The sequence below is a fragment of the Mauremys reevesii genome, linkage group 4 (assembly GCF_016161935.1).
Source record: "Mauremys reevesii isolate NIE-2019 linkage group 4, ASM1616193v1, whole genome shotgun sequence".
Taxonomy (NCBI): Eukaryota; Metazoa; Chordata; order Testudines; family Geoemydidae; genus Mauremys; species Mauremys reevesii.
Genome location: NC_052626.1, coordinates 131,190,846 through 131,214,206, shown reverse-complemented (window position 1 = coordinate 131,214,206; position 23,361 = coordinate 131,190,846). Strand labels below are relative to the sequence as shown.

The following is a 23,361-nucleotide window of genomic DNA, read 5'->3' as shown; positions in this document are numbered from 1 at the left end:
GCTGTGACTCTGGAAAAAACTTGGGGATCATGGTGGATAATTAGCTAAACATGAGCTTCCAGTACAACACTATGGCCAATGTGATCCTTGGATGTATAAACAGGGGAATATCAAGTAAGAGTAGAGAAGTTATATTATCTCTGCATTTGGCACAGGTGCAACCACTACTGGAATACTAAGGCCAATTCTGGTATCCACAATTCAAGAAGGATGTTGAAAAATTGGAGAGGGTTCAGAGAAGAGCCACAAGACTGATTAAAGGATTGGAATATATGTCATATAGTGAAAGACTCATGGAGCTTGATCTATTTAACTTATCAACAAGAAAGTTAAGGAGTGACTTAATCACCATTTATAAAGACCAGCGCAGCAAACAAAGTTATAACAAGGGCAAATGGCTGGAAGTTGAAGCCAGACAAATTCAGATTAGAAATAAAGGTGTAATTTTTTAACAGTGAGGGTAATTAACCATTGGAACAATTTATCCAGGGCTGTGATAGATTCTCTGTCACTGGCAAAATTTAAATCAAGACTGGATGTTTTTCTAGAAGATCTGCTCTAGTTCAAACAGGAATTAATTCAAAGCAGTGTAATGGCCTGTGTGAGACAGGAAGTCAGACTAATCACAATGGTCCCTTGTGGGTTGATAATCTATTAATCCAGTTCACATTTTGGTTTCTGCTTATTTCTACAATCTAACTCAGCCAAATATAATACATGGGGAGATCATTCACTTTGCACAAGAGATGGAGATACTGGGCCCCATTCTGATCTCATTTTACAATTAGTAAATTGCTTAACTCCATTGATTTCTGGGCTGAAGTGGGATTCAGGTCCCACTCTCACTTAAAGGAAGCAGGATGGCTTAGTGGATGTCAGAGCATACACATAGAGAGGTTATGTAAAAACATAAGTACTCTTGCTGGAAGGTTGCAACGTAACATGACTTTATTTTTTAGAATTCAGAACAATAACACACAAGAACCCAACACTAGAGAGAGACAAAGCAGGCTGCTCCCTAAAACAGCGATGTACAGCTCACTCCACCTTACTTTAGGCTGGCTGGTTTCAAACTCACTGCTGCTAGACCTAGTTTGCACACTTTCCTACAGAGCCCCCTAGCTTGTAAGCAGGACTAGGAAAAAACCCTGACATTTAGAGTGACAGCCTATGATTTTAACAGTGTTTAAATACACCACAATAGTTACGTAAAGTCTTTGGCTCTCTTGGCATCCCCAATCTTATTCAAATAACCATATTTACAGTTGTTTTATCTAGTACCATTCAACAAACCTATTAAAAGGTTATTTGCATTTCAAATAATACATTACAATACATTTTAATTAAAGACATTAAAATTGTATAAGAACCAGTGCATTGGAAAATTGATGCTTATCTTTTATATCTCCTTAGGTCTGCCCTTTCCACATTGGCAGGACTATTATATAAGATAGGTTACCTAGAAAATGGCATCTATTGTATTACAAAGGGAGGTTGGAAAGTTTTGTTGATTTATCCATTAGCTAACCATTAAACTTTGTTAGATACAGCATCGTTCGGGTCTCTTTGGTGACAAGGTGACCGTATGATAAAGAAGGAGGCACATGGTATAAAAGGACGAGAGAAACGTCATTGGATCAGTACAGAAGTAAATCATGGCCAAGCTGATCCTCCTCACTGGTAAGTCCATGCATATCATTTTATATTGGCGCATAACTTTATTTTCACAAGAACTGTGCAGCTATATTTTTGATCTCTTTAAGCTGCAGTTCTATTCTGCAAAGCGACTTAGCACATCAGTAGGTCCTTACAGAGCACTCATTCTGTGCTGCATACAAGCATGTACCGAAGATCAGATTCACCATACTAAATTAAGCTATTTGGTCCATCTAGACCAGTGGTTTTCAACCTGTGGTCTACGGATCCCTGGGGGTTCGCAGACTAGGTCTAAGGGGTCTGCAAAAGGTTGTCATTACCTTATAACAGTGGTTTTCAATCTGTGGTGCCTAGACTACGTCTAAGATTTCCAAAGGCGTCCACACCTCCATTCAAATTTTTTTAGGGGTCCGCAAATGCAAAAGGGTTGAAAACCACTGATCTAGACTGGTACTTTGCCCATAGCAGTGGACAATGCCTGTGCTTGGAAGAAGGTCAAAGAACTTCCCAATGATTCACCAACCAATTGTGCAATGCTGTGCATAGGATGGAAAATTCCTTCCTGACCACCTAAGGCATCAGTTTAACAGCCTGAGACATGATATTTGATCACTCCTATCCTCAGGACTTATTGTCAATTATCTGACATTCTTTATAAATACGGCTACAGTATTTGATTCAATGATTGAATGATGCATGCTAAATTCAATCCCTGAATAGCTACAACTTCCATTGATATTACTTATTCATAGGCAGGATTTGACCACTTGTTTGCACGGTAAGTCCTTGGGAAGGTCTTATTCATGAGTGCAATAGGGCATCTTATGACTGGAACTGATTGGCGGTATTTGAGCCCTAGGCTTGTGAACTGTTTGTGCATTTTGCATTTTATTCAGATAGTTTCTTTACTTTTGCTTTTCTTGACAGGTCTGGCACTTTTGCTGAATGCTCAGCTGGGTGAGTATTTTTCTTAAATGACTTTGCTCTTTCTTTGGTATTTACCATATCTTACTTGTATTATGTCCCACCCATGAATTAAGCCCTATACAACTATTTTCAATGTCTGAGGCTCATTTAAAATGGATCCAAATAAAACAGTGATGTCCCGTCTACATCCCACTCATGTAGCCCCTCTACAGGAGATAGCAGTCGAACAGCTAGAGATACATAGAGCATGGTGAACAAACAATTCTGGGAATGGGCAACTGGGGATGGATCACTTGATGATTACCTGGTCTGTTCATTCTCTCTGGGGCACCTGGTAGTGGCCACTGTTGGAAGACAGGATACTGGGCTAGAAGGACCCTTCGGTCTGACCCAGTATGGCCATGTTTATGTTCTTAGGATAGCTCATCCACAATGGCAAGTATAGAAAAACAGGAAAGCATAAAATAAATATAAACACTTAGATATACCCCATACCGTGGTTCCTTACAGATCTAAATTGTATGAGGAGCAAGATGGGCTTTAAGGAGAGCTCAAAATTCAAATGCATGGCCTTCATAATTTAATCAGTGCACTCAGAATGGTGCATTAAACCACCACATTCAATCAGTGACCAAGCTCCATTTTCCTCCTCCGCTGGACAAAACTGATGAGCTGTTCTGTTGTTTTAAAGGTATAAAGGTATAAAATCGACATAAAATTGAGAAGCTCTGATTCTCCTGTCACTTACGCTAGTTTTACTAATAGTATAACACTACTGACTTCAGTGGCATCACTCCTGATTTACACCCTTGTGAGTGAGTGGAGAATCAGACCCATAATTGATATTGACTAGAGCTGGTTGAAATTTTTAAGTTTTGTTTTTGGGGTTGTTGTTTTTTTTGAATCACCCAAGCAGCTGGTGACACTTTTTGAAAATGAAAATGTTGACTTTTCAAAATCATAAATGTTCAGATTTGAATAAAAGGGGGAAACCATTTTTTTAATTCCCTCCTTTTTATCAGCTCTCATATTAATAGAATAGACCAATGCCTACGAATTCAAATAATACTGTTTGCCTGTCATAATTAGCAATGCTATCCAACCTTGCCATTAGGAGCTTGGTTGCTTCCATCATTAGTATCTTCAGTGGGTTAATCAGGATATCTGGATTATATCATCAAGACATTAACTGGACCTTCATGGGCTCATTCATAGCTTCTACATTTTATGAATTGTGGTTCCACAGACGCTGGTACCAGGCCTAAATGGGGGAGTTTGAAGGAACAATACAGTCTTCCATTCCTATGTTTCTACACTGTGCAAAAATGCTGCATTTTTCCTGAGGGTTTATTTTGTCAGCATTGACTTTACTGAAACTAAAGCAGCAACCACTGTGTTTGGTTTTCAGAGTTGGGTCTTAAAGAATTAGAATACTCTCCTTTAGAACATCATCATCATCATCTCTATCCTGAGGTCCCATTTGGTGTAGCCAGAAAGAGTCCTATCTGTGGCCATGCTTCATTTTCATGAATCAGGGTAGTTGATTATGACAAATATCCCTGTAACATCTCCCCCCTCCTCTTGGCCAAAAACAGGTTCTGCCTATCTGCTGACATGCTACTTCACCAACTGGGCCCAGTACAGACCAGGCCTTGGGCGCTTCATGCCTGATAACATCGACCCATGTCTCTGTACTCACCTGATCTATGCCTTTGCGGGCATGAAGAACAACCAGATCACTACCATTGAATGGAACGACCTGACTCTCTACAAATCCTTCAATGGTTTGAAAAACCAGTGAGTAACCCAAACGGCAAGAGACTAAAGATAGATTTGTGCATTAACTAACACCTGACTATATGTACTACAGATCCTTAAAAACCTCTGCATTATTATGAACAAGGCACTGAGACTCCAGAATGAAGCACAGATGACTTCTAGCTTTATGGATCATGTCTGCACTGCAGGGGCATCTACACAATACAGGCTGAGCCCCCAAAGTCCTGACCAGCCTGCACTGGGCTCAGCATGAAACCTAGAGACAGTGTCTTCTTTGGCTGCTCCAAAGTGCTAGGCATAGTCCCAAAACACCATAGTAACCACCCTTGAAGATCTGAGGTATTGTTGTAGAGGGAGATGGTACAGCAGCTCAAGAGAATCCATGTCTAGATCATTATTTACCTTCAGTTACTATGATCCTATATCCAAAATAGATTTCTGGGAACTTAAAGCAATATACCCGAGTGTATATTCTATTTATGTATATTATATATAATATGTTCTCATTAAATACAGATCTAAATCAAACTGAGCTAATTTCAGCAATGAGTGATCAATTGGGAGATGGCCTATCAATTTCTAAGGCTCACTTAGGGGTGAAATGTGACACAGTGGATAGGAATCAGACCTGGGGATCCTTTCCTGGTTCTGCCACTAATGTGATGTATGACCTTGGGCAAGTCACTTCCACTCTCTTTGCCTCATTGTCCCCATCTGTAAAACAGGGATAATCAGATGCTTATCCCTCTGTAAAGTGTGTTGAGCTCTATGGCTCTAAAAGACCCACTATAAAGAGCTAAGTATTACTGAGTAAGGCAAAGCAACACTACGAATCTCAGAGCACATTAGTCTCTCTTCTGTCTCAGGACAGCAATTACAATACAGTGGGAAACACAAACCAGACTTCCTCCGTTTGTTCTTTATTCATACCCCCCATCTCAATCTTTGTAGGAACGGACAACTGAAGACCCTCCTGGCTATCGGAGGATGGAATTTTGGAACAGCTCCGTAAGTCCAACCCATCCCTTTCTCTCTGACTGCATCCTGAACATTTGAGGGAGTGAGCCATGCATCAACCTGACTCCTTTCCCCTTTTTCCTCCCTAGATTTACTGCGATGGTTTCCACTCCCGAGACTCGCCAGACTTTCATCAGCTCCGTCATCACATTCCTGCGCCAGTATGAATTTGATGGGATAGACTTTGACTGGGAATACCCTGGCTCCAGAGGCAGCACAGCTCAGGATAAGGGCCTCTTCACCGTCCTTGTTCAGGTAAGGAGGAAGCCAGCTCCTCGGTGCTGAAAGAAACCTCAGTAAGAAGAAGAAAATAGTCACACTGTTTATACCATGCACTACAAATGCTCCAGAGATACATGTAAAATGTAAAAGCATATATGATACCAACTACTGGTGATATTAGCATAATTATTTATTCATTAATTAACATTCAGCTCAGCAAATGTGCATGGGATTCTATAGGATAGACAAGAATGCAGGATCTGACCATAAATCAGCTATAGGTTTATGATCATATGGAAGAGCCCTTAGTACTTGTAATTTCACAGCTGATGAATATTAAAGGTGGGGGGGGACATTTTCAAAAGTGTGTAAATGACTTAGAAGCTAAAGCCCCATTTTCAAAGGTGACCTAAACACTTAGACCCAAATTTTCAAAAGTATCTAGGTGTGTAAAAATGCAGACAGGTGCCTAGTGTGATTTTCAGAAACACCTGAGCACATTAGACACCTAACTCCTCTTAATTTAAATGGGAATTATGCACCTAAACCACTTAGGTGCTTTTGAAAATCTGACTAGGCAACTATCTGCATCTTTAGGTGCTTAAGTGCCTTTGAAAATCTGCCCTTAGGAGTCTAAATGTCATTGAAAAAATCAATGGGACTTGGGCTTTCAAGTGCCGAAGTCACTTTTGAAAGTGGAACTTAGGAGCCTAACTCACTTAGACCAGTGGTTCTCAAACTTTTGTACTGGTGACCCCTTTCACACAGCAAGCCTCTGAGTGCAACCCCCCTTACACATTAAATACATTTTAAATATATTTAATACCATTATAAATGCTGGAGGCAAAACAGGGTTTAGGGTGGAGGCTGACAGCTCATGACCTTCCTTGTAATAACCTCGTGACCCCCAGAGGGGTCCTGACCCCCAGTTTGAAAACTCCTGACTTAGATGCTTTTGAAAATTTTACCCGTCTTCTTCACATTGTCAGATAGAATTAACAAAACCTGGGTGGACAAAAACGATCAGTCTAATGGACCTAGTCTTTGCAGTAAGAATTCTCAAGGAGGGAACGGGGCCATTTCTAATTCACCAGGTACACACTGAGGGTGACCAGTGCTTAGGGTTGCTGCTCCTAACCAATTATGGGGTCTTTTTTTTAATCTGCCTTAGGAAATGTTGGAAGCCTTCGAGCAGGAAGCCAAGCAGGTTAACAAAGCCAGGCTCCTGATCACCGCTGCTGTGGCTGCAGGGCTCTCTAACATTGAGTCAGGCTACCAGATTCCTCAGCTCGGCCAGTGAGTACCATGCTTTCAGATATATTCATCATCCCTAGCTTAAAGCCCGAGACAATGAATATATTTCACTGTGAAAACCAGCTTCATGTCCAAAAGCCTCAAGCCTGGCTGCCGAATTAGGCACCTAAATAAAGAAAGCCCTGATTTTCAAAGGTGCTGGGCACCCACTAAAACCTATGGGAACTCTGGGGCTCAGCACCTCTGAAAACTCAGACAGAACAGGAAGGACAGAACAGGCCGTGCAGGGGGAGGAGTGGCACTATATGTGAAAGAAAGTGTAGATTCAAATGAAGTAAAAATCTTAAGCGAATCCACATGTTCCATAGAGTCTCTATGGATAGAAATTTCATGCTCTAGTAAAAATATAACATTAGGGATCTATTATCGAGCACCTGACCAGGACAGTAATAGTGATGATGAAATGCTAAGGGAAATTAGAGAGGCTATCAAAATTAAGAACACAATAATAGTGGGGAATTTCAATTATCCCCATACTGACTGGGAACATTTCACTTCAGGACGAAATGCAGAGATAAATTTTCTCGATACTTTAAATGACTGCTTCATGGAGCAGCTGGTACGGGAACCCACAAGGGGAGAGGCAACTCTAGATTTAATCCTGAGTGGAGCGCAGGAGCTGGTCCAAGAGGTAACTATAGCAGGACCGCTTGGAAATAGTGACCATAATACAATAACATTCAACATGCCTGTGGTGGGAAGAACACCTCAACTGCCCAACACTGTGGCATTTAATTTCAAAAGGGGGAACTATACAAAAATGAGGGGGTTAGTTAGACAAAAGTTAAAAGGTACAGTGACTAAAGTGAAATCCCTGCAAGTTGCATGGGCCCTTTTTAAAGACACCATAATAGAGACCCAACTTCAATGTATACCCCAAATTAAGAAAAACAGTAAAAGAACTAAAAAAGAGCCACCATGGCTTAACAACCATGTAAAAGAAGCAGTGAGAGATAAAAAGACTTCCTTTAAAAAGTGGAAGTCAAATCCTAGTGAGGCAAATAGAAAGGAGCACAAACACTGCCAACTTAAGTGCAAGAGTGTAATAAGAAAAGCCAAAGAGGAGTTTGAAGAACAGCTAGCCAAAAACTCCAAAGGTAATAACAAAATGTTTTTTAAGTACATCAGAAGCAGGAAGCCTGCTAAACAACCAGTGGGGCCCCTTGATGATCAAAATACAAAAGGAGCGCTTAAAGACGATAAAGTCATTGCGGAGAAACTAAATGGATTCTTTGCTTCAGTCTTCACGGCTGAGGATGTTAGGGAGATTCCCAAACCTGAGCTGGCTTTTGTAGGTGACAAATCTGAGGAACTGTCACAGATTGAAGTGTCACTAGAGGAGGTTTTGGAATTAATTGATAAACTCAACATTAACAAGTCACCGGGACCAGATGGCATTCACCCAAGAGTTCTGAAAGAACTCAAATGTGAAGTTGCGGAACTATTAACTAAGGTTTGTAACCTGTCCTTTAAATCGGCTTCGGTACCCAATGACTGGAAGTTAGCTAATGTAACGCCAATATTTAAAAAGGGCTCTAGGGGTGATCCCGGCAATTACAGACCGGTAAGTCTAACGTCAGTACCGGGCAAATTAGTTGAAACAATAGTAAAGAATAAAATTGTCAGACACATAGAAAAACATAAACTCTTGAGCAATAGTCAACATGGTTTCTGTAAAGGGAAATCGTGTCTTACTAATCTATTAGAGTTCTTTGAAGGGGTCAACAAACATGTGGACAAGGGGGATCCGGTGGACATAGTGTACTTAGATTTCCAGAAAGCCTTTGACAAGGTCCCTCACCAAAGGCTCTTACGTAAATTAAGCTGTCATGGGATAAAAGGGAAGGTCCTTTCATGGACTGAGAACTGGCTAAAGGACAGGGAACAAAGGATAGGAATTAATGGTAAATTCTCAGAATGGAGAGGGGTAATTAGTGGTGTTCCCCAAGGGTCAGTCCTCGGACCAATCCTATTCAATTTATTCATAAATGATCTGGAGAAAGGGGTAAACAGTGAGGTGGCAAAGTTTGCAGATGATACTAAACTGCTCAAGATAGTTAAGACCAAAGCAGATTGTGAAGAACTTCAAAAAGATCTCACAAAACTAAGTGATTGGGCAACAAAATGGCAAATGAAATTTAATGTGAATAAATGTAAAGTAATGCACATTGGAAAAAATAACCCCAACTATACATACAACATGATGGGGGCTAATTTAGCTACAACGAGTCAGGAAAAAGATCTTGGCGTCATCGTGGATAGTTCTCTGAAGATGTCCACGCAGTGTGCAGACGTGGTCAAAAAAGCAAACAGGATGTTAGAAATCATTAAAAAGGGGATAGAGAATAAGACTGAGAATATATTATTGCCCTTATATAAATCCATGGTACGCCCACATCTTGAATACTGTGTACAGATGTGGTCTCCTCACCTCAAAAAAGATATTCTAGCACTAGAAAAGGTTCAGAAAAGGGCAACTAAAATGATTAGGGGTTTGGAGAGGGTCCCATATGAGGAAAGATTAAAGAGGCTAGGACTCTTCAGCTTGGAAAAGAGAAGACTAAGGGGGGACATGATAGAGGTATATAAAATCATGAGTGATGTTGAGAAAGTGGATAAGGAAAAGTTATTTACTTATTCCCATAATACAAGAACTAGGGGTCACCAAATGAAATTAATAGGCAGCAGGTTTAAAACAAATAAAAGGAAGTTCTTCTTCACGCAGCGCACAGTCAACTTGTGGAACTCCTTACCTGAGGAGGTTGTGAAGGCTAGGACTATAACAATGTTTAAAAGGGGACTGGATAAATTCATGGTGGCTAAGTCCATAAATGGCTATTAGCCAGGATGGGTAAGAATGGTGTCCCTAGCCTCTGTTCATCAGAGGATGGAGATGGATGGCAGGAGAGAGCTCACTTGATCATTGCCTGTTAGGTTCACTCCCTCTGGGGCACCTGGCATTGGCCACTGTCGGTAGACAGATACTGGGCTAGATGGACCTTTGGTCTGACCCGGTACGGCTGTTCTTATGTTCTTATGTTCTTAGACCAATATCGATTTAGATGCTTGACTTGAGGCACTGAAGTTTGAAAAATTTGGTATCAGTGGTGAACTTCTGGCACTTAAAGCAGAATCCATCCTTTATCTACAGAGAATCTTTAAAGTAGATGCTAAAAATACAAGGGCTGTTTATATCACTGCTTCTTACTAGGCTTTGAAAAGCCACCATTATTGAGAAAATGAACCATTCCAAGATGAAGACAATAGTGACGGTAATTTTATCTCCTCAGGTATCTGGACTACTTCCACGTGATGACCTATGACTTCCATGGCTCTTGGGAGGGATATACCGGAGAAAACAGCCCCCTGTTTCAAGGCCCCGCTGACACTGGCAGCAATATCTATCTCAATATTGTAAGTATATCTTGACCAAGATCCTTTAATGCCTATATTGACATAACTGAACTAAGCCCAAACCCCAGCATTTTAATTAAATGGATCCAAAGGTTTCTGATAGGAAATTAATAACAAAGAACTGATCCTTGAAAACTTCAGTGATGGAAGAATTTACCTGCCACTTGTGATCCAGAGTCCATAACTCACTGACTGTTTTTATAGGAATATGCCATGAATTACTGGAAGAACAATGGTGCCCCAGCTGAGAAGCTCATTGTTGGATTCCCAACCTACGGACACACCTTCATCCTGAGCAACCCATCCAACACTGCTGTCGGCGCTTCAACCTCAGGACCAGGGCCTGCTGGACCTTACACGAAACAGTCTGGGTTCTGGGCTTACTATGAGGTTTGTGTGCTATGCAGTTGCAGTGCACAAGTGAACAAAAATATCTGCTTGTTAAAACAATCTCAGGCCATCACAATGCATATAAATCAGAGTATAAATATTTCTCTTGGAATAATTGTAACTGAGTATACAGAAAAGCAATTGTGACATCTAATATTAATGAATACTTAATCAACTCCCATCATGGATTAACTGTTTTTCCTCTTTCTGCTTAGTTACTGCTAGAATTAGGCCCAAACCAAAACTCAGGAACCATACACCCTAGACCTCTGGAAGCAGATAATGAAACATGAATTTAAATTTCGTAGCTTAGCTCCTCAGTGATTGACAATAAAAAGCTGACGTCTGTTTACTGTGTGCTAGAGAACAGGCACCAGTGTATAGGAGCCCACAAGGCCACCAATAAAGTATGAGATGAAAACAAGTTAATCTACTTTGTACAAGTGTTGTTGCTTCAAAACTGCTGTTCCGTTTTCTGTCCATTGGCTATGCAGTTGCAGCAGTGATGGAAGATTTTGTTTCTGTTTCACCCTCACTGTTTTTAGATCTGCACCTTCCTGAAGAATGGAGCAACTCAAGCGTGGGATACCCCTCAAGATGTCCCCTATGCCTACCAAAGCACTGAGTGGGTAGGATATGACAACATCAAGAGCTTCAACCTCAAGGTATGATGGGACTTTCTGACCTATCAAAACCAGTGGGATCCCATTCTGCATCACTGTAGTTCCCTGAGTCCCTTTTTTGTAGGGTTTGGTCTAAACTTGGCTTCTTTCCTGGCCCTTAACAGGCTCAGTGGTTAATGAAGAACAACTTTGGCGGTGCTATGGTGTGGACAATTGACCTGGATGACTTCACTGGCACGTTCTGCAACCAGGGCAAATTCCCCTTGATCAGCACCCTGAAGACTGCTCTTGGACTGCAGAGCACTAGTGAGTGACTCCAGCAGGACGGGCTCCCAGAATTAACACCCTTCCCTCAGATGTAGATGAGAATTTGAATACTCCTACTGGTGTATATAATGCTGAGCTGCACCCTCTCAAGAGAAGCAACTTCATATCCCTGCCCACAAATTACCTTCCATTAAGTTCTCCTTTTGTGACTCTGCACCCCACCTTCCTGTCAATGCATGGCTCTTTAGAGAGACCAAATTTGCTGGGATACAAATGAACTGGTTTAGTAAGGGGACTCACTGCTGTTGCTAAACTAGCCTGAGCTAGTTTACAGATGCCCCTGCTATCTGGCAGTCTCTCTTAAAGATCTGTGTTCTAAACAACATCCCACTCTGGAAAAAATTAACAGCCGTTCTAGTGGGTCCCCTTGAAGATCAATCTCCTTTTACTTGAAGCTTGATTATTTTACATTTCTGGGCCCCGATTGCCCAGTAATTCCACTAATTGCAACAGGTTTACAACAGAGGTGAGTCTGAACCTCTGAATCCATCACAGAGGTACCCACTTATCACCCGATCCAAAACCTGCTTACGCCAATGAAAAGATTCCCATGGATCTCAGTGGGAATTGGATCAGGTCCTTCTTCTTCCAGTTTTTGATGCAGTCATCATGAGGCTCAGCCAGCACACTGTACCTCTCAATGACATCAGGCTGTACATGGTAGTGCCCTGCTTCTAAGCATTGCATCTAATACCATGGTCAGATACTAGAGTGATTGGGCATGTTACAAAATAATGGATTGTTATAGACCGATCTGTATTAAATGTCATTTTCTGTTTCAGGCTGCACTGCTCCTGCTCAGCCCATTTCTCCAATCACAGAGGCTCCCAGTAGCGGAGGAAGTGGCAGTGGAAGCTCTGGTAGTGGCAGCAGCTCCTCCGGTAGCGGCAGCAGCTCCGGTAGTGGCAGCAGCTCTGGTGGCAGTGGGTTCTGTGCTGGCAAAGCCAATGGCCTCTACCCTGTTGCCAACAACAGGAATGCTTTCTGGCACTGTCTGAATGGCATCACTTATGAGCAGTACTGCCAAACCGGCCTGGTCTTTGATACAAGCTGCAGCTGCTGCAACTGGGCATAAACCAGGATCTCCATGCAGATGAACTCGATCCAAATTCCCTATTGCTTTATATATATCCCCGAAGCCCCAAAGTTCTGAAATAAAAAGCCTGTAGCATAAGCACTAGTGTGTTTGTCTGTTTTGCTGGACAGTGACTTCAGCATCACTTTTTATTGTTTTAGATTTCTTCTTAGATAATGTGGCATTTTTAATTTGCCCCCAGGAACAGAAATTTTATTCTTTGTATTAATGGATCAACAACTGAGATTGGGGCCCTATTGTGGTAGGCGCTGTACATGTACACAATAAGAGACAGTCCTTGCCCCCAAAGAGTTTACAATCAAGCTGACAAGCACACAAGACAAGATAAAAGAAGGTTTATTATCCCCATTTTGGAATTTTAGAGTGACAGAATGACATGCTCAAGGTCACACAGTGGGGTCTATAGCAAAATCAGGAATGAACTCCTAAATACCAAACCAATTGGTTAATCACAAACCAATCAACCAATATTGTTCTCAAGGAACATGTGTGTCCCAAAGTGTGAAATGTGCCATTTAAAACAGTGTTTTTAATCATACTGTTAGCTAGACCTTTGCTGAGCAGAACAAAACACAACAGTAAAAACACCAGAGGCCATGAGAGTCTTGTCTAGCACTCCCATAGTTGCTCCCAGCAATGGAGCAGCATCCATATTAACAACAGTGGGAAATTTTTGGCCAGTAAGTTGAGTGAAGAAATCCTCCCAAAAGGAGCCAAATCCAGCATTCTGCACACTAGTGCCAACTGCACACTTTGACAACCATGACAGCAGCTCCTACTGCCTCAAACATAGGTGAGATAAGAAATAAGATGCTGGCAGAGTTAACTCAGACTAAGATGGATTTTTAAGCATGGGGCAGGGGAAAACATGAGAAATTTTGAAAGAACTGAGATTTATTTTGGTGCTTTGGAAAAAAAGACATGCTGGAGGTGTTGCTATTCTATTCTGCTCTGCTTTTATCATTGTTTTTTGTATTGTGATAGTACCTAGGACCCCTGGGCATGGACCGGGACCCTATTGTGCTAGGTGCTGTACGAACACAGAAACAAAAGACGATTCTTGCCCGCCTCCCCCCCGAGAGATGACCATCTAATAAAACAAGAGACAGCAGCTGGAGATAAAACCAGATGAGGGAAGCACAAGGAAACAATGAGACAATATTGGTTGCAATGATAGGCAGTGGTCTTGGTATGCCAGCTGCCTAACTCCTGCCAATTATAAGACATCTATCCAGAAAGCATCTACAACACTGTGTGTGCCAGGGGATTAGGTGTGTCGGATAGGGATGCTTACAAACATAGGTGCTGCATCTCCTGGCTTGAAGTGGTTTCCATTCCATTACACACAGGCTTTACAGTTTGGTTCAATGGCTCTCAGCACCCCCTCCTCCCACCACACTATGCACATTGTTCCAGGACCCCTGCTTTTAAACATTGCAATATGCTGATAGAAACTGGCTCCATGTAGTATTTCTCATCTGAATTTTCTGCGGCTCGGATGCATATTATTCAGACCCTTTATTGAGAGTCCCTTTTTGCTAGGTAACCTCAGCCTAACCCTGCTGCGGACCGGGGATCCGAATGGGTCAGATCAGAGCAGCCTCCCATCATGTCCAGCCTCACTGCGAGCGCGAGACAGGACCGCGGGGCCACAAAACAGCTGTCACGAGCCACGCCTTGCCTCAGCTCAGAACCTGTACCAGTGCCCCAAGGGCAGGCAGGCAGCCCCCGCGCTGCACGGCTCCGCCAGGCCTGCTGTTGTTTTTGGCTCTGGCAGAGAATGAAGGACCCGGCTCCGCCTGCAAATATCTGCTCTCTGCGATGCATCCCTGCGGGACGGATCTGCTGCGAGCAGGGCGCCGCGGCCAGTTGCGCCCCCGGTCCCTGGGGCTGCAGCGCGCCGCTGAGTAGAGGCGTTAGGCGCCCGCTTGCAGGTGCGCGGGGGGCGCGCGCGGCCCCGGCCGATCGGGGATCCCGGGATTCTCCGCCCGCCGGCTCGCGCGGGCCCCGCCCCCTCCCGTGTCCATGGTAACGGGCCGTACACACGGGCAGGCGGCATGATCTGGGAGTGGGAGCTGACAGGTGAGCAGAGCCGTGTCCAGGCGGGGCACCTCCGGGGGGGCTCCCCCGTCCATCCCGAGCCCTGGCACCTCTCGCGGGGGCTCCATCCGCCTCCACCCCAGGCACCTCTCGGGGGGGCTCCCCCGTCCATCCCGAGCCCTGGCACCTCTCGGGGGGGCTCCCCCATCCATCCCGAGCCCTGGCACCTCTCGGGGGGCTCCCCTGGCCGTACCCAACGCGGGCTCCCCTCTCAGTGCTGAGCAGATCCACCTCCTGTGGATAAATCACACCCCATGCAGTGGAGGCAGGTCCCCACTTGCTTGTTCTAACTACAGCTTTGTTGTTTCTTGCATCTGTAGCGGTGCAGAAGCGAAACTCGTTTGGATCATGTCAAGGGAGGAAAATTTTCCCCTTTCACCATGCCCCAGACAGACTGGGGAACCAGCTGGTCCCCATCCTTGGGGACCCCTATCGTGGGCCCGGGAGTTACGACAATGATGAGGTGAGTCATTCTGCAATAGAAATCCCATCCCAGGGTACTAGGAGGAAGTAGCAGCTTGTGTCACCAACCAAGATTGAGGCTCACCTGGGCTGGGGGCTGCATATATATTTAATTAGACAGTCCCAGCCATGGAAAACTGTCTATAGAGAGGAGGGGAAATTTTTTCAAGAGCACATAAGTGACTTAGACTCCTAAGTCCCATTTTCAAATCAAATGTGACTTAAGGAGCCTAAGTCTCACTTGAAAGTCAAACACTTTTAAAAATTGTACCCAATAGAAACAAAAGGCGGCATTATTATCCCTCATTTTCCAGCTGAGGCACAGAAAGAATTAAGTGACTTCCCCTGAGTCACACACAGAGACTGTGACCCAGCCAGGAATTCAAGCCACATCTGATTCCCTGCCTCCTGCTTTAATCACAAGACCATCCCACCCGTGACAGTGAAAATTGAAAAAAGGCCTTTTCTTGAGATAAGAGACTTTAACAACAATTTGGTCTCTAGCTGCTCAAACGCATTAAACCTTAAACTGATGTGAATGACATCATAACTGGCACTAAGCACACCTCTGCTTTTTACATACAGAGGAGTAGCATGGTATATGCCTTGACTCATAAACCAGAGAGCATCAAAGGTTACGTACTGGGAGCAAGAACATCCTTACGTTTCCCACCAGATTGCAAGGTAAGGAAAGCACTCTCTACTGTGCGTCATGGCTGCTGCATGTTCCTGTGGGTGGTTAAAAAAATGAATGCACTGTAATTCCATCACAAGTGCCTGCAATATGTATGTCCAATTTCCATTCACTTTGCTGGCTCCTGCAGATATTTGATGACAGAATTAAGCACGTAAGGCCAGATTTTCCAAAGCATCCCTCCATCCATTTAAGCACCTAAATAAGTGGCCCAATTTTCAGAATCACTGAACATGCTGGGTGTGCATTGGATGCTGAGCTCTTTAGCAATTCTGGTCCCTGGTTCACACAAATTTAAAAGGAGTCTCTGAAATTTTTGGGGGAGAAAATGCTTTTTCATTTACTAGTCACAGCTCTATAAAAATAAGAGTTCTACAAGGCTTGCTAGTTTAGAAATGTATTCACTCTAGGTGAAATTCTCCCTTGTGCTGAAGGCTAGAAATTAAGTGATGAATGGATCTTATGCTGATCCTCTGGCCAGTGTTGAATTTCTCCCTCGGTTGCATATACATATTTCATTATAGATTACTCTGATATGCTGAAGTGTGGGGAAATTATTCAACTATCCCCTCTCTGATAAAGTAACCAAATACAAGGAAACCTTCTGTCCCCTTCATTGCTTGAACTTCTTAACCTGCTGAAGTAGCTCTGTGTTCTTACCTTCCTCAACCAAGAGGATGTTTATCAGAAATAGATGCTGTTTATGAATTACAGATGATGCCTAGAAACAATGGTGATGGGCACTTCAGAAATAGAGTAGATCAGTTAAAGGGACAAACACAGACCAAAGTCTCGATGCTCAGTAATTGTAGGTTTCCACAGAAATATCCTGCATACCTTCAGATCTCTTCATTGCTCCCAGAAGATGATAATTTTAGGAGCGATAGGGCACATACTGATATAAGATTAGTAGGAAAGTTTCATAGACGCCTCCAAGAAAACCACCCAGCTTTAAGATTTGTGCTTTTTGGCCAAAGCATCTCTAGCAATCCAAAAACAGAACCAAATTACAGAATTACCAAAATATATGGGCCCTGTCCTGATTCTTATTTACACTCAAGCCACTTTAAACTGCTTTAGCAGCGTGCATACATTTACATTTGCAATCACTTTAAAGCCCCTTGACACTGTCAGAGCAGCCAGACTGTAAATGAGCATCAGGCCTCCGGTGCTAACTTTTTTTTTCTTTTCTTTTCTTTTTTAATCTGCTGCCTTATAAATAGACTGAGACTCCTGGCCCTGGAACACACCAGTCAGCATGGGGCAAAGACCGAAAGTTCCAGCCTGCCTACGCCCCATTTTCCATCAAGTCATCCCGATTTCCACAGAAGGCTCTGGATAGAGAGCTTTTCCCTGGGTACCATAAATCTGTTTCTCACTCCTTTCGTAGCAAAGTAAAATTCTGCCTAGACATTAAGGGATAGCATTGCAGAGGCACAAATGGGAGGTAGGCAACTGCATGCTCGAACTGCCTTGTGTTGTGTACCTTGAAAGTCTCACAAGGAGCAAAGCAGTGGAGAATGAGGCCCAAAATCCTGCTTTCATAAAATAGAATGAATTCACTATGAATTTGTTGCAGGGATCTCTCATTTCTTTTCATCTTTTGACATGTTTGCAGTGTACCTTGAGTCTGGTGGAAGGACTGGATCAAATACATAGAGGTCAAATACATAGAGGAGAGATGTAACCAGGGACTGCCCCAATAGCAATGCCTAATCTATTTCATAAATGATCTGAAAAAAGGAGTAAACAGTGAGGTGGCAAAATTTGCAGATGATACAAAACTACTCAAGATGGTTAAGTCCCAGGCAGACTGTGAAGAGTTACAAAAGGATCTCACAAAACTGGGTGACTGGGCAACAAAATGGCAGATGAAATTCAATGTTGATAAATGCAAAGTAATGCACATTGAAAAACATAATCCCAACTATACATATAAAATGATGGGGTCTAAATTAGCTATTACCACTCAAGAAAGAGATTTTGGAGACATTGTGTATAGTTCTCTGAAAACATCCACTCATCCATCCATAGCAGTCAAAAAAAATGAACAGAATGTTGGGAATCATTAAGAAAGGAATACAGAAAATATCATATTGCCTCTATATAAATCCATAGTACACCCACATCTTGAATACTGCGTGCAGATGTGGTCACCCCATCTCAAAAAAGATATATTGGCATTGGAAAAGGTTCAGAAAAGGGCAACAAAAATGATTAGGAGTATGGAACGGCTTCCGTATGAGGAGAGATTAATAAAACTGGGACTTTTCAGCTTGGAAAAGAGATGACTAAAGGGGGATATAATAAGGGTCTATAAAATCATGACTGATGTGGAGAAAGTAAATAAGGATGTGTTATTTACTCTTCATAACACAAGAACTAGGGGTCACCAAATGAAATTAATAGGCAGAAGGTTTAGAACAAAGAAAAGGAAGTATTTTTTCACACAACGCAGTCAACCTGTGGAACTCCTTGCCAGAGGATGTTGTGAAGGCCAAGACTATAACAGGGTTCAAAAAAGAACTAGATAAGTTCATGGAGAATAGGTCCATCAATGGCTATTAGCCAGGATGGGCAAGGATGGTGTCCCTAGCCTCTGTTTGCCAGAAGCTGCAAGTGGACAACAGGGGGTGGATCATTTGATGATTACCTGCTCTGTTCATTCCCTCTAAAGCACCTAGCAAGAAAACAGGATCCTGAGCTAGATGGATCTTTGGTCTGACCCAGTATGGCCGTTCTTATGTAATGACTACTCAAGATTTAGAATCCCAGTATGATGAACCAAAGACCAGATCATACACATCTCCCAGTGGATCAATGTGGCACTTGTAAACAGGAGCACCGCCAGCTTTTTTGGCACCCTAGGCGGCAGAAGTTCCCGCCCCCGAAATGCTGCCCCCGACAGAGGCAGCGGAAGGTCCCATCCTCGAAATGCCGCCCCCGACAGAGGTGACGGAAGGTCCCGCCCCCAAAATGCCGCCCCCGACAGAGACAGCGGAAGGTCCCGCCCCCGAAATGCCGACGACAACCGGGGTGGCCGAAGATCCGGCCGCCACCCCCCAAATGTCAGCGCCCTAGGCGACTGCCGAGGTCGCCTAATGGGTTGCGCCAGCCCTGCTTGTAAATCAGCAGAGTATAAACTCCATGTCTAAATCAGTTGCAGAAATGAGATATATTTTGTGTTCATCTTCCTTTAGACCTGGAACTTATGAAGCAGACAAGTTGCCACATAAGAAAATCACCTGGCCAATGAAGTTTGGGTCTCCAGATTGGTCTTTAGTACCAATGCCAGAGAGGAGGACTCTGAGAACAGAGGTATGGAATTTATGTGTAGGCGTCCACATAGTTATTCTTTACTCTTGAGATGGGACTTGGTTGATCAAGACATCAGACAAAGGAAATCGTATGGATACCCAGAGGGACTAATGTCATTCTCCTTGTGCAGCATGCACAAGAGAGAGAAAGAGAGGAAAATTGCTAGAAATCCAAGAGGCTTGGAAGCAATGGGAAGGAAACATGACTGTTAATGAAGTTACAGTTGGGCATGCAGGGACTAATTTATGAAGAATAGGTCTGCAGAGAGGGCTGAAACAGTAAACTTAAGTTATCTAGGACAGGACAATTCCAGGCTAAGGACATAAAGACCCTCATAAAGGGGAGAGGGATAGGTCAGTGGTTTGAGCATTGGCCTGCTAAACCCAGCGTTGTAAGTTCAATGCTTGAGGGGACCATTTAGGTATCTGGGGCAAAATCAGTACTTGGTCCTGTTAGTGAAAGCAGGGGACTGGACTCCATGACCTTTCACTAGTCCCTTCCAGCTCTTTGAGATAGGTATATCTCTATATAGAGAGAGAGATATACTTATTTTATTATAGGCTAGTGCAATGTCTCATGTTTCCTCTAGTGCTAATCCACATAGAGGCTAAAACTGCCAGCAGCTAATGAGAGTAGTCCTGTAACTCAAGTGGTAGAGATTCAATGTTCAAACCACACTCACGACCACACTGGGGCTTCTTAAACTTGCCTATTGCTTTCAATGCTGTTTTACAATGTGCTCTACTTTTAAAAGCTGTTACATCCATCAATATTTATTTCTATTTTAGCTGATTACAGATAAAGAATTCAGGAAACATCGGAATCGATTGGCCTACTTGAGCTTATACTACAGCTGAATAGTTCTACCCATCAGAGCATATCTTTTCCTTTCCAATTAAGCTTCTCAGTTCTGTTTTTAGCAGCACCAAGAATTGGGGCGTATGCTATGCTATGTATGCTCTGCTGTGCTATTCTGACTCCAAAATTAGGCTGCTTCATAAAGAACTGATCAGTGTTTACATTAGGGTTTAACTGGTGTCATTTCATTTTAAAAAAAAAGTCAGGTTTAGAACATGCTCCAGTGTCAAAGTGTATGTCTTCAGTATGTGTGTGGGCGGAGTTTAAATAACAGTATGGCTTTTGATGCTAGTGGGTTTGATTCTCTATTGGGTCTTGCACTGTGATTGACAGTAGTGGAAGGTGGGTGTGAAAGGCTAGCAAATCAGAATGTGCAGGAATAAGCAAAGTAGTGGCGGATCAGGCCCAGTGGCTATATTTGGAATGGCAGTAAAAGTGTTGGTGCTGCGTTTCCAGCCAGCAGCAGCTGGTTATGTTCACCTAATAAGCCTGAGGCTCCTAGTCATGTAGGTTGAAATCAAGAGGAGTTAGGCTCCTAAATGCCTTTTAGGTTCTGGCCCATATCACTTGTTGCTCTTTCACCGAGATTGTGATGGAAGTCAGATGCTACCAAAAGGTCATTGGCTGTGGATCTTGAAAGTCTGCTTAGAGTTAATGAAAAATAGAAGGTGGGTTTTTTTCTAGCAGTGTCCTGCATATTGGAGGACCCCAGAGATGCAAGCTGCCCCAGGGCATATCTACAGTACAAGTTGGAATTCATGACATTTAGGTGGTTTTGGGGGAAAAGTTAGGAAGGGGTTGAAGATGCACTTTTGTCCATTTCCTGTATTCTTTCTTCTCCCACTTCCTTGCAAGTCTCTCAAATAATAAATGGATTTTGAAACTAGTAATTCAACCACTGGGATGATTCTCCTACATTGTTACTCTCTTCTAGCCACAAGCCCTCCTGCCGCTTCCCCAAAGAAAATTAATAAAATCTAGCAAAAAAGAAAAACAAAAAACTCAGTCCCAAGCAGAGCTTTTACCCAAACAGGGAAAAGTGCCAGAAATTCCATAAAGTCCATTGGAGTCTTTGTTATTGATACTGATTTTACATGGAAGGTTCTCTGATGCTACAGTGAGGGATAGTAGTATAAAACCCTAGGATGCAGGGGCAGCTCCAGGCCCCAGCACGCCAAGCGCGTGCTTGGGGCGGCACACCGCGGGGGGCGCTCTGCTGGTCACCGGGAGGGCAGCAGGCAGGCAGCCTTCGGCAGCATGCCTGTGGAGGGTCCACTGGTCCCGTGGCTTCAGTGGAGCCGCGGGACCAGCGGATCCTCCACAGGCATGCCGCCGAAGGCTGCCTGCCTGCCATCCTCCCTGTGACCGGCAGAGCACCCCCCGCAGCATGCTGCCGTGCTTGGGGCGGCGAAATGTCTAGAGCCGCCCCTGGTAGGATGGATAGATAATTTCCATGCCAAGCCTGTATTACTTTCTGAAACCATTATAATACAAGGGTAATCCCTTGTCACGGTAAAGCTGGCAGGTTATAGCTCTGAACGCAGAGGCTTTAGTGGCAGTTGCAGATATTTCTTAAGCAAATTATCATCAGTCCTCATAGTAACTGTGCTTCCTCTTATTACAACATCACACTCAGAAATGCGTAGTTTTTCTTGACAGCATAATTTATCTAAATTCATTCTAGGAAATCAGGGACAAGGAGGTAACGTTTGTGCATAGTGTGGGAAGTTCCATTACGCCGGTCATTATATTGTTTTCATACATTTATTCGGAAGCCACGGACTTCAGTGCATTTTCGTTTGTGCAACAGCTGCAGTACAACATTCATGGGATTGCTACTCTTCAGTAAAGTTACAGGAATTCACCTGGAAATTTGTGCACAGGTCACATTACTGAGAGCCTTCACTGTCATAGGGAAAAAGCTCAGCTAGTGAACGTACCAAGTCAGCTACATAAAATCTTTCAGATATTCTCTCAATGGAGGAAGATTTCCAGAGGGTTAGATTGATTTATTTCAGTGTGTTAGATTTCTTTGGGACTTGTGGAATTAAAATTACACACTATTTTAGCTTTAATCTTTCCTCAGAACCTAGGGATTTATGACATTATTATTTAATATTTATCTCACTCAAGGGCCGCTTGCCAAGCAGAGCCCCATTGTGTTAGGCACATAAACACTGGCATCTCACCTGGACCAAGATGGTGAAGTGATGCTTGTCCTCAGGGGGGCAGCCCCTAAAACATGTTCAAAGTCCAGGTCGATCCCATCAAACCCATACTGACAGAGGTACCTGATGACAGAGTCCATGAAAGTTTTGCAGCTAGTGACTGTGGCCACCATGGTAGTGAACCTGGGAAGAACGGATTTAGGCTGGAAAACCATCCTCACTTTGACTCCCAACCCTACTATTCATCAGCAGCGACTCCTCTGTCTATTTTCCTGGTCACCCCTTTTGTAAATGCAGCTCCCTGCCTTCACAGCCCAAGTCAGTCTCCCTTTCATTGTCTCTGCCATCATCTTCATCTATCATCAGAATTGCATATGGTACACAAGTGTCTCTTTCACCATTGTCATCACCTTTAACGTTCCCTTTGTGCCGAGCCCTATGCACACCATTTAAGCCCCCCAAAAGAGGGCTTATTTGGTGCTGGCCCTCTGGACAGGGGTAAATTTCATCTTTGGAACATAAGTGCCACATGAAGACTCTTTTATTCATCACTATCCTAATCTTCATACCTCCCTCCCCCCGATTCTCCTCATCACCATAGCCATCCTCCTCTTCATCACCTCCTCCTTATCCCCTCTACCTCCATCACCTAGCATTCTCACTATCATTATCCCCATCAACGCCACCCGCTCTGGCGCTGCTCTTGATCAGGGGACCATTAACAACCATCACTAACGTATCACCAGAATGTTCATTTCCATCCCTAGCCATCAGACACGACTCAGGGAACTCATGGCTGGGTCTCAAAGTTCCATCCTCCAATGGCTAGCATGGTGACCATTTTCTTGTTGCTATGGGAGAGAGTAGGTAAAACAGTGAAATATATTTAGAGAGAGCAAGTCATCTGTTTGGTTTTTTTTTAAATCAAGCTTTTCCTTCTAGAAGGGCAGATCCTCAGTTGGTATAAAGAAGTGTCACTCCATTACAGCCAATGGA

General features: G+C 43.4%; 2 protein-coding genes across 2 annotated transcripts; both read left to right on the top strand.

Annotated features, from left to right (window-relative positions):
• The first annotated feature begins 1,655 nt into the window (after positions 1–1,655).
• On the top strand, positions 1,656–12,744 carry LOC120404374 (acidic mammalian chitinase-like). The gene is made up of 11 exons (XM_039536781.1): positions 1,656–1,680; positions 2,584–2,613; positions 4,179–4,380; positions 5,314–5,370; positions 5,469–5,634; positions 6,773–6,897; positions 10,206–10,329; positions 10,534–10,719; positions 11,265–11,384; positions 11,507–11,648; positions 12,452–12,744. Exons 1-11 carry the CDS (start codon positions 1,656–1,658, stop codon positions 12,742–12,744), a joined length of 1,470 nt encoding a protein of 489 aa, XP_039392715.1.
• Positions 12,745–14,722: 1,978 nt separating this feature from the next.
• Positions 14,723–20,358, top strand: PIFO (primary cilia formation). Its single transcript, XM_039538193.1, has 6 exons — positions 14,723–14,847; positions 15,186–15,328; positions 15,913–16,011; positions 17,245–17,378; positions 19,222–19,339; positions 20,128–20,358. Exons 1-6 carry the CDS (start codon positions 14,823–14,825, stop codon positions 20,194–20,196), a joined length of 588 nt encoding a protein of 195 aa, XP_039394127.1. The 5' UTR covers positions 14,723–14,822; the 3' UTR covers positions 20,197–20,358.
• Positions 20,359–23,361: the final 3,003 nt, after the last annotated feature.

What these genes read in the sequence shown, in the direction of transcription:
- PIFO (XM_039538193.1), top strand. Translation starts at nt 14,823, where the DNA reads ATGATCTGGGAGTGGGAGCTGACAG. An exon ending in GATAGAGAGCTTTTCCCTGG is followed by an intron (nt 17,379 to 19,221) that starts GTACCATAAATC and finishes ATCTTCCTTTAG; the next exon opens with ACCTGGAACTTATGAAGCAG. An exon ending in GGAGGACTCTGAGAACAGAG is followed by an intron (nt 19,340 to 20,127) that starts GTATGGAATTTA and finishes TTTCTATTTTAG; the next exon opens with CTGATTACAGATAAAGAATT.
- LOC120404374 (XM_039536781.1), top strand. Translation starts at nt 1,656, where the DNA reads ATGGCCAAGCTGATCCTCCTCACTG. An exon ending in TTTGCTGAATGCTCAGCTGG is followed by an intron (nt 2,614 to 4,178) that starts GTGAGTATTTTT and finishes GGCCAAAAACAG; the next exon opens with GTTCTGCCTATCTGCTGACA. An exon ending in GGTTCTGGGCTTACTATGAG is followed by an intron (nt 10,720 to 11,264) that starts GTTTGTGTGCTA and finishes CACTGTTTTTAG; the next exon opens with ATCTGCACCTTCCTGAAGAA.